The sequence below is a fragment of the Cheilinus undulatus genome, linkage group 2 (assembly GCF_018320785.1).
Source record: "Cheilinus undulatus linkage group 2, ASM1832078v1, whole genome shotgun sequence".
Lineage (NCBI taxonomy): Eukaryota > Metazoa > Chordata > Actinopteri > Labriformes > Labridae > Cheilinus > Cheilinus undulatus.
Genome location: NC_054866.1, coordinates 7,733,454 through 7,743,754, shown reverse-complemented (window position 1 = coordinate 7,743,754; position 10,301 = coordinate 7,733,454). Strand labels below are relative to the sequence as shown.

General features: G+C 37.7%; 1 protein-coding gene across 1 annotated transcript; it reads right to left on the bottom strand.

The window, feature by feature from the left end:
- Positions 1-554: 554 nt before the first annotated feature.
- LOC121517970 (E3 ubiquitin-protein ligase TRIM39-like) lies at positions 555-10,083 on the bottom strand. Its single transcript, XM_041800103.1, has 2 exons — positions 9,951-10,083; positions 555-4,966 (listed from the first exon to the last, which is right to left on the bottom strand). The coding sequence occupies exon 2, from the start codon at positions 4,947-4,949 to the stop codon at positions 3,576-3,578; it is 1,374 nt and encodes a 457-aa protein (XP_041656037.1). The 5' UTR covers positions 4,950-4,966; positions 9,951-10,083; the 3' UTR covers positions 555-3,575.
- Between the last annotated feature and the right edge of the window lie 218 nt (positions 10,084-10,301).

The window sequence follows — 10,301 nt, the reverse complement described above, 5'->3', positions numbered from 1 at the left end:
TGGTCTGCTTCAGCGTGGGTTTGGATCGTTACGGATGGGGTCTGTTGGTGTAGCCCATGGCTGCTGTTGTGTAGCTATAAGCTCAGATGTAGCTGTAGCGGCAGTTTGATAAAACTGGACCACACTTTCTCAGTTAAACAAGACCTGGGAGACATGCCAAAACATTTTCTGTGCTATGTTTTTGCCAGTCTTGGCCTTTAATTTTTTCATGGAAGAACTCCACTATTTACTACTAAAGTGGTAGCCTGTCTGCTCAGGTAAAGCACACGAGCACAACCTTACTTTTTCTTGTTACTCTGATTGGCCCCTCACTGTGACAGACAGAACATTCCCTACAATCACCTTCCACACATTTTTGATAAGTCCTTCCTTTCCCAAACACTTTCTATGGGAGCTTTCCCAGATGAATGTTAAATATATCCATGCACTATATATATGAATCAGTCTATCTGGTGTGTCAGATTACAGATAGTCTAACAATCATAATCACCATAATCTCTGAACTCTGTATGCCAAGAAGAGTCACTAGAGATACATTTAAGAATACTTTAATATAATGTTTCATCAAGGCAACTTTATTTGTAAAACAAAGCCATACACATCACATTCAAAGTGCTTTACACAGTTAATAACAGAACAAGTATAACACCAAGAGTATTACAAAACATACTTAGCAAAAATATAAAAAGTATTAAAATATAGGATCAAAAGGTAGAAAAAATATAACAATCATCACAACTTCCTCTGTTCACTAGAGTGACATCACAGTAGAGTCAGTAAACTCTGTCCACCTTTTTCCTGGCTCCCATTTTGCATTGGGACCCGACTGATTAATCAGTCTATAATAGCCTGACAAAAATAATTGTTAATCAACCATTCAGGAAAACAGAGGAGAGAAAGTGCCTGTCAGAGGACATCAGAGAGGTGCATTTCAAATCGTGTCTTACTCTAGACTTCTATGATGGTGCTTATCCACTCACCCACCACTTCCAGAAATAATACATTTGAAAACACTCTCACTGACCACTTCATTAGACACATCTGTGCTATGTATGCACAACAATAACAACATCTCTACCAGGAATTCTACTTCACTGAATGAATGACTTTGTAAATGTTGTTGACACTGTCAGAGAGATGATTCATTCTTTACTGGGATTATAGTGAGTGTTGCTGTTGTTGTAAGAGGTGTTCCTAATATTTTGACCCTCTGGTACATGTGAGTAGGGTTGGCAAAGAAGAATACAGAAGAATTATTAGCTTCCTGAAAGTCAAAAACATTTTTAAAGTAATACGTTTAGTCTAATAAACGGATCAGATGAAGGTATTTGTTTTATTTATTGATCCAAAAAAAAGTTAATATTTAATCGGCAGGTGTATCGGTTATCAAAATGTTGTATTCCCTAATAGAGATATCAGCATCAGCCCCCAAAAGTCCATCTCGGTCAGGCCCTACTCATGAAATGTGGGTACAGCTTTTGGTCCCTTCTGCCAGACTGGGACTGTGCATAAGTAATGAGATGATTTGGAAATAAGAATATGTAAACATCATCAAAGGGATATTATTATTATTCCTCTACAGTCCACTGGAGAGGACAAAATTAAGAAATTACCTCAGATAAGGTTCACTAGTGAATTTAGCAAACTTTATCAGCTTCACATCAGTTTTTACATAAGGACAATGGCTTTTTGTTGAAGGAGGTGGGACATGATCTTATATCCTTCAGAGAAGATACAGAGCTCAGTCAGAACTTTAACATTTCTCTCTTTAGTTTGTGCAGTTCCTGAAATTAGAGAAGATTTATTTTACAGCAAGACAATGACCTGAAGCATACAGAGAAAGCTACATAGATGGTTTAAAGACAACAAGGTGAATGTTCTGGAGTATGGAGATGGTGATTTTACTCCAGAACTCCTAGACATACACCACTACTGAACCATAGCAAAAGAAAAGGTGGCTTCAGTATGCTCAAAATCAAATACAGTAAATAAGCCACAGAGGTTTTGGGATTTTGTTCTGTGGAGTGATGAAACAAAACTGGAACTTCTTGGCACAATGAATCAGTGCTATGTCTGGAGGAAGAACAATGAAGCAAGCGCTGAAAAGAACACTGTGCCCACTGTTAGGTATGATGGAGGTGCTCTGGGGCTGCTTTGCATCCTCTGGCACTGGAAACCTGCAGCGTGTGGAAGGCAAGATGAATTCATTGAAGTATCAGTATCCTAGGAGGAAACATCATGTTGTCTGTGAGGAAACTGAAGTTTGGGCATCATTGGACCTTCAAACAGGACAATGATCCCAAGCATACCTCAAATTCAACCAAAGCTTGGTCCTAGAAGATTCTACAATGGCCATCACAGTCGCCTGACTTGAACCCCAGAGAAAGTCTCTGGTGGGATTTCAAGGAGGTGGTTGCAGCATGCAGACCCAAGACTATTACTGAACTTGGGGCCATTACACATGTGGAATGGGCTAAGATTCCTCAGGAGTGCTGCCAAAAGCTGGTGTCTAGATATACATCTCATTTGCAGAAGGTCATAGAAGGAAAAGGGTGCTGTACTGAGCACTGAAGATGCTTGCCATTAAGATGTTGACAAATTTAGAGACTGGAGAAGTCATTATAAGTTGCATTTTCAGTTGAATTTGGGGGAATAACCTGAAGGCTAAGTTCTAATGAGCTATTTCTCAATTCCTGTTGTTTGATGTGTTCATTGCAAACGGCAAAAAGTTTTTACACTTTTACCAGAAACCTGATTTGCAATGGCGGTTGAATCATTTTAATTGCAACTGTATTTATTGTTTTGTTGTCTATCTCAGCGCTGTAAAAACAATGTCCAGGAACATCAGAACAGCAGGGTCACATGTCTCAGAGACTGAGATTAAATTCAGAACATCTAGACAGACTCAATGACGTTGATCATAACTGTTTTCATCATCACCATTACTCTTATAGTTAACATCATCATTGTTGTCAAGTCAGCAAATGAGCATGTTAATTCTTAGGAGAGGTTGTGCAGGTTTTACGTTCTTTTGATGTGTTTTTATAATTTTGGCTGTGTTCATGTATATGGCATGAGTTTGGCAAGATTGTGTGTTTTTATTTGATCTTGTTATTCCCAGCTCAGCTCCTACAGTAAGTCTAAAATACACTGTTTACAAGCAAAAATTACACTTAAGCTGTTAAGAGCAAAATATGTGCCTTTAAACTCAGTCAAACTAGTATATTAATAATCATTTCCTTTTTTTTCATTGAAAAACATAGTGGCAGCATGAAAAATAATTGGCATTCAAAGGGTTAAAATCTTTAAAAAATTAATGAATTTTTGATATCAATAATTAGTTCAGTTGAAGGTGAAAGAAACAGCTCAATAAAAGTAGAATAAAATATTAATGTATACTAATTTTATAGCTTTTGTATGAAAAGCGCATTGCACTTAGCAGTTTGAGTGTGACTAATATTATATTTTACAATATATATATTATATATTATGTATTACTATAAAAATCACTAAGGGTTCAAAAATGAAGTTTGCACAAGGGCTTTATGGAGTAAAAGATAAGTCATCATGTTGTTTCAGTTTTGCCCCACAGTCACTGAGACTTTTTCTGGTAAAATCTTAAGTGGGTGATTCTTCTCAGTTCCTAATACGGGAAACACCCTTCCAGTGAAAGTGTGTTTAAAGGAGTGTACGCGTGTGTTAGTATCAGGATCAGAGAACAACAGCTTTCCTCTGGAACAGTCCAGATTCACTCTGATCCTCTTTGGCGGATTTTTCACTGAGAGATCAGTGGATCTACCTTGTGGTGACTGTACTCCATATTTACCATCAATTAATACTACTCCCCATATTTCACACTGTATGTCTCCCTTTCTTTTGACAGACTCTGCTAACACACCCAGACACCAGTGTTCATTGTCTCCGACCTGGATGTCCCAGCTGTGAGTCCCTGAGGTAAAGCCTTCAGAGCCCAGGACAGCGTTGAAACGATCAGTCCTCTCTGGATTATCAGGAAGCTGCAGTCTCTGTCCTCCTCTCACAGTGGTCAGATCATCAGACACAATGACAAATGAACCAGCAGTGTTTGGGTCTAGAATGATGGGTGTGTAGGAGACCAGGTCCTTCATCTTGTCCCAGATCTTGAAGCTCAGGTTGTCCAGATGTTTGGCCTGGTCTATAAGAACTCCCGAGGGCAGCTGTGGCTCCTCTAGCTGGGGATACTGCTGGACAGTTTCCACTGCAGCCTCATGGTTTCTCAGGAAGGATACGTCGCTTGCCGTCAGCTGGTCCTCTGTGGCTCTAACTGTGCATGAAAGAGCTGCTATCTGTGCACTCAAAGCCTCCATCTGCTCCTTCATCCCCTGCATCTTCTGCTTCTCCTCCTCCCTCAGTGCACGCAGCCTGGCAGCCTCTTCTTCAGCTAGAAACTGATGAAGCTTCTTAAACTGCTCTGTAATCTGCCTGGCTGTGTTTTGGGCCTGGACCTTTATGTGAGCTTCTGTTTGATCAAACTTCACTTTTACTCCTTTTAGAGCCTCTAATTTATCCTTTAAAGGCTGCAGACTTTCCTCAATTTTCACTTTGAAAGGTCGAGCAATTTCATCGATGGGTCTGAATCGGTGCTTGATGTGTTTTTCTGAATCTCTGCAGACGTGACACACTGGCTCTTGATGGTCTAGACAATAGAGTTTGAGTTTCTCGTGATGCAGACTGCAGAGATCCTCTGATGATCTCTGTTCCTTCACACACAGGACCTTCAAAGACAATTCAGGAGGTAACCAGTCCTTAGAGTGTATCCTCTTACAAACAGGACACTTCTTGTCCTTCTCCTTCCACCACTTCTCCATACATGCTCTACAGAAGCTGTGGTTACAGGACAGGATGACGGGATCTTTAAAGATGTCCAGGCAAACTGGACAGCACAGATCCTCCTCTAACTTGGACTCCATTTTGTCTCTGAGTGAACCTAAAGACAGCAGAAGGTGAGAAAGTCAAGTTTATTTATACAGCGCATTTCAAATGAAAAAAAAAAGAAAAAAACAGAGTGAGGGTGCTCTAATAATAGACAATCTGTACTGTACCCAAATACGTTTAAGTAGTGAGAGCTCTGAACACTTCCTTACGACAGAGTATTAGGGCCACACGAAGAGAAAACAAATAAAATAATTTTTTTTGACATTATGAGAATAAAGTCATAATATTATGAGAATAAAGTCATAATATTACAGGAAAAAAACTCGTACTATTATGAGAAAAAAGTTGTAATATTACGAGGAAAAAGTCGTCATATTACGAGAATAAAGTTGTAATAATACGAGAAAAAGTTTTAATATTACGAAAATAAAATATTACAAGAAAGACAGTCTGCCGCGCTGCCGCGGATCTACGATGGAGTATTGTCCGGATTCGGATAATAATTTGATACTGATGTACCAAAAGATGAAGTATTTCCTTATTTGTGAAACCGATACTAAAGTATATATTCACAAGAACAACACTGCTCATTTTAACGACAGACTGTTGTAGTATTTTATTCTCATAATATTATGAGTTATTTCTGGTAATATTACGACTTTATTCTCATAATATTACGACTTATTTTTTGTAATATTACGACTTATTTTTCGTAATATTACAACTTTTTTTCTGGTAAAATCATTTTTTTTTATTATTGTTATTTTTTTTTATTCTTTTATTTTTTTTCTCTTTGTGTGGGCCTTATACTCCGTCGTACTTCCTTGACCCTGGTATGGATGGAAGAGGTGAACTTCTGTACAGTACTGTACGCAGGGTTGGGATGCAGTTCTTCCTTTCCACAAGACAAACCAGCAAACCAGAAAGTAACTAAATACATTTACTGAAGTTACTGTAACTTACTCGTTTCTTTGTGTACGTGCCCTTTTTTTGTACATGTTGAATTGAGTACTTTTACTTCTACTGAAGTAGTTTTAACTAAGACACTTCCCAGGGGTCTTTTTCCCCATTTGGCTAAACGCCTACTAAGTAAGTAACAGTAGACATAGTTGTATTAAGTTATGTCGTGTAATTTCACCCCAGACCACTAGTTGACGGCAGACACTGCTAGCTGGCAGCAGGCATTTTACTGTTCCCTCTTCTATTCTGGTTAGACAACAAGATCACTTGAGCCTTCAGGTCTGAGCAAGTTGGTTGCTGGTGCCTACTCAGCAGAGCAGCTTCTACTGCTTTTATAGCGGATATGTGGACTTATTTTGGCTTCCAAAATGCTGAAGATAGTACAGGCTTCGACAGGAGTCAAGAACTCAGACAACACGAGGAACCTGAGAGCTAGACATCATAGCGATAGCATTGCAGCTAACAGCTACATAAAACAAGCCTTTTGAAGCTACCGCTGGTATGTTCTTGTGTAACCATAAATACAAAGTCAACACTTTGTTTTATTTGCAAGAGCTTGTGCTGTGGTAGTGTTGTTAAGAATGAAGGCATCCATCACGTCATGCCCTCCCCACAACACAGTCTAGCAGTAAAGCTGGACATGAGGATCAGCTTGTCTCCCATAGTCTCCCTCCACATACAACCTGATATAACGTGAAATATTAGAGATTTGAGTACATTTTCTCCATATTAAATTATATTTCTCCTTTTATAAAATCCTGACATCATTTTAATTCATCACAACAAATGAGAAAATCCTCATCTTCAGATTGCACAGAAAATTAAAATGCTGGATGATGCAGGACCATATATATTATTACATTCTATATACACTGCCTGGCCAAAAAAAAAGTCGCCACCTGGATTTTACTAAGCAAATGGGTACAAGCCTCCTATTGGATAATTACTGCATGGGCGATTATCTTTCAGCTGGCAACAAGTTATTTAACCCCAGCTGATGCAATGAGTAACTTCTCATTTCTTAGACAACCAGGTTGAAAGACACATCCTGAGGTCGTGGGAAAGATGTTAGTCTGTTTAAGAAGGGTCAAATCATTTGCATGTATCAAGCAGAGAAAACATCTAAGGACACTGCAGAAACTACTAAAATTAGGTTAAGAACTGTCCAACGCGTTATTAAAAACTGGAAGGATAGTGGGGAACCGTCGTCTTCCAGGAAGAAATGTGGTCAGAAAACAATCCTAATGTTTTTAATTGGAATCTATTTCAGCACACTGCTCATCCATTGCTATGAAAGAGGATAAGGCCTCTGAAAAAAAAAAAAAAAAACTCAGTTTTTTTTTTTTTTTTTACTTGTGAGAAAAAAGTCAGAAGTTTAACCCTTATGCCCTGTTCAGGGAAATCTGTGTATTTTGGAGTGCATTATATGAAATAACTTTGGCTGTGATTGTGACCTTGCCACAAAAAGGGACAGGGAATGTGTTTTTGCATGAATTTTGATATTTTTGAGTTTCATCCATATCCACTGTATTTTGACTGTGCAGTCAAAAAAAGTTATGCTTGGTTTATTCCCTACAAAGTTTGTACCATAGACTTCCATTATAAACACATTTTTGACCTCTCATGTAAAACAAAGTGAAAAAAATATTTTCCCTGTAATTTCCCATTTCTCTGTAGCTACTTGAAGTTTTGTAAAAATTAAGTCAATCACGAAATTGCCCCATTTTCACATCATCCCACCCACCCAAATAAAAAATACTGACTTCCATTGGCCACATAAGTAATTGGCATGGCTGCAGACCAGTTAAAACAAACTTTTTTACAACTAAAATGGTTTTGATCTGTAGTTAGTGGTAAGATCTTTCAGTCAGAATGGTTGAAATGAAAAAGGTGTGTGTCAGTGTGGAATCTACTCACAGACAATGAAATCCTTATCGGAAAATACGCAAATTTGTAAGCTCATAAAAAGCCATAAAACTAGTATTTGTTATTCCTTGGCAATGGCAGGATAAAATCAAGATTTTCATCAGGTTTTGCATTCATTTTGAAGGTTAGGCCTCAAATTTTATGTTTTTACTCATATTTAGCCATTTTTTTATATTTCATATAGTTTCCCACTGAGGAACAGCCATGCCTCTGTCATAAACCCCAGGAAGAGTAGCTACTGCATATTTGCTGTATCTAATGGTGGATCCAAATAAACAAACAAACAAACAAATAAACTAGAAAAAAACAGGAATTTGCAGAATTTCTGTCAAACTTCAGGATTATAGGCCACTGTGACCCAAAAGAAAAGACACATTTGTTGAATTTTGTTCTGATATGGATGGTAAGGACTTTTACCTGCATGTTCATGACAAAATAAATTGTGTGTGTGTGCGTGTGTTTGTAGGTAATTGGGCTACAAATCTGTATCCCCTCCATTTCTTTACTCTCGTGCGTGCACACACGTACACATGTATGCACGCACACACACCCACACACACAAACATACCACTTTCCCTTTTCAATTCAATTATTTGTTCTGTTGTTTGATATCTGTTGTGATAAATGCTGTTATTTTACAAGATCTGGTGAGTGTTGTTTGAGGTGATAGAATGAGTCAATTTTGTAATTATCTTTTTTTTTAACTTAATTTCATGAAGTTTGCTGCAGAAAAATGGGAAATTACAGGGAAAATAATTTTTTTCACTTTGTTTTACATGGGGGGTCAAAAAATGTGTTTGTAATGCAAATTATATTAATTATAATAATATTATAATGTTATTATAGTGTTACAAACCTTGTAGTGAACAAACTGAACCTAACTTTTTTGGACAAACTGACATTATGCAAAAAGTAATAATGCACCAAAATCAATCTTCTCACGTATTATCATGATAGTTAAGCCGTTGATACTAATAACAAACAAAGTCAAAAAAATTTTTTGAATATTGACTTCTAGTGTATTTTTCAAAAAAGCAGTTAGCGGTATCCGATCAAAAATGGCATCTTAAAGGGATACTTCAACATTTTGGCAAATTCGCCCGTTGCCATAATTCCTGTAGTCTAAGTAATAGGTCAGTTTCCTTTAGTTGTCGGTGCAAGCTGGTTCTAGATCTGGGAGGCCGTTAAACCAGCTGCACAGCTAACGCTATTTTAGCAGACGGAATTTTTGCTTTCCCTCATCAAACTCATCAAATACACAATCCAACAACTCCAAAACGCTCTCATGGACAAGTTGTGACCTGCACATTCACCACGCTATGAAATAATCATGGAACAATATGAGACGGAGATGTTTTAACGCTAAATGCAACGCCGGAACTACACTCCAGACATGGCTGCTGCACTGTGTCACTCCGCCCAGTGGTTCACTGAAGAAATAGTTCCGAGTATTTGCTTCATGTGTCCTAATGTTACATGATTATATGTTATTATTTCATAGCGTGGTGAATGTGCAGGTCACAACTTGTCCATGAGAGCGTTTTGGAGTTGTTGGATTGTGTATTTAATGAGTTTGATGAGGGAAAGCAAAAATTCCTTCTACTAAAATAGCGTTAGCTGTGCAGCTGGTTTAACAGTCCCCCCAGATCTAGAACCATCTTGCACCGACAACTAAAGGAAACGGACCTATTACTAAGACTATAGGAATTATGGCAATGGGCGAATTTGTCAAAATGTTGAAGTATCCCTTTAAGGGTTAATTTTTAATGCGATTCATTAAATCGTGATATAAATTAATCAAGAACCCCTTTATGAAAAAACTGGTAAAAAAAAAAAGTTTGGAAAAATATTGATCTTTCATAAAGTTATTCCATTTTAAAGGTCAAACTACAAATGTAGTGAACAAACAGAAAGCAACTTGTTTTGAACAGGGCATGAGGGTTAAAGTCGGAATTCTGAGTTTAATCTCAAAATCCGTTCCTTTTTCTAATAAAAAAAGAAATGGGGTCTCAATTTTTTTCAGTAACCTGCACAAAACTGATAGCCACAAAAAACAAACAAACAAACAAACAAACATTCCCTCGCCCTGAAAGTTACTTTCACTTTGATTATTTTTTGTTTTTAACTCTGGCTGTGTGTGGATCCAGTACCTGGTTAAAGTCGTAGTATTCCTAGGATCCCAGTATGACCAGTACTCCCAGTATTCCCTCCTTCTGTCCACTCTCTGTGGAAAATGATGGTTTTTTTTCTGTCAGTTGGTCCGTTGGTGTTTGAGTGTCTCATCTGCATGTGAAAAAAAGATAACAGCTTTGTTCATTTGACAGGAAACAGGGTAAGGGGGGTGGAACTTCTATACAGCAGGAAGTCTAAACTGTTTTTTTTTTCATGAAGTGAAACTAGGGCGAGGTAATATGGGCAAAAAAAAAATCATACGGAGGTGTTTTATCTCTCTCTTTCTTTGTTTCTGTTTCTCCATGCAAGTGCATCTCAAATAATTAGAA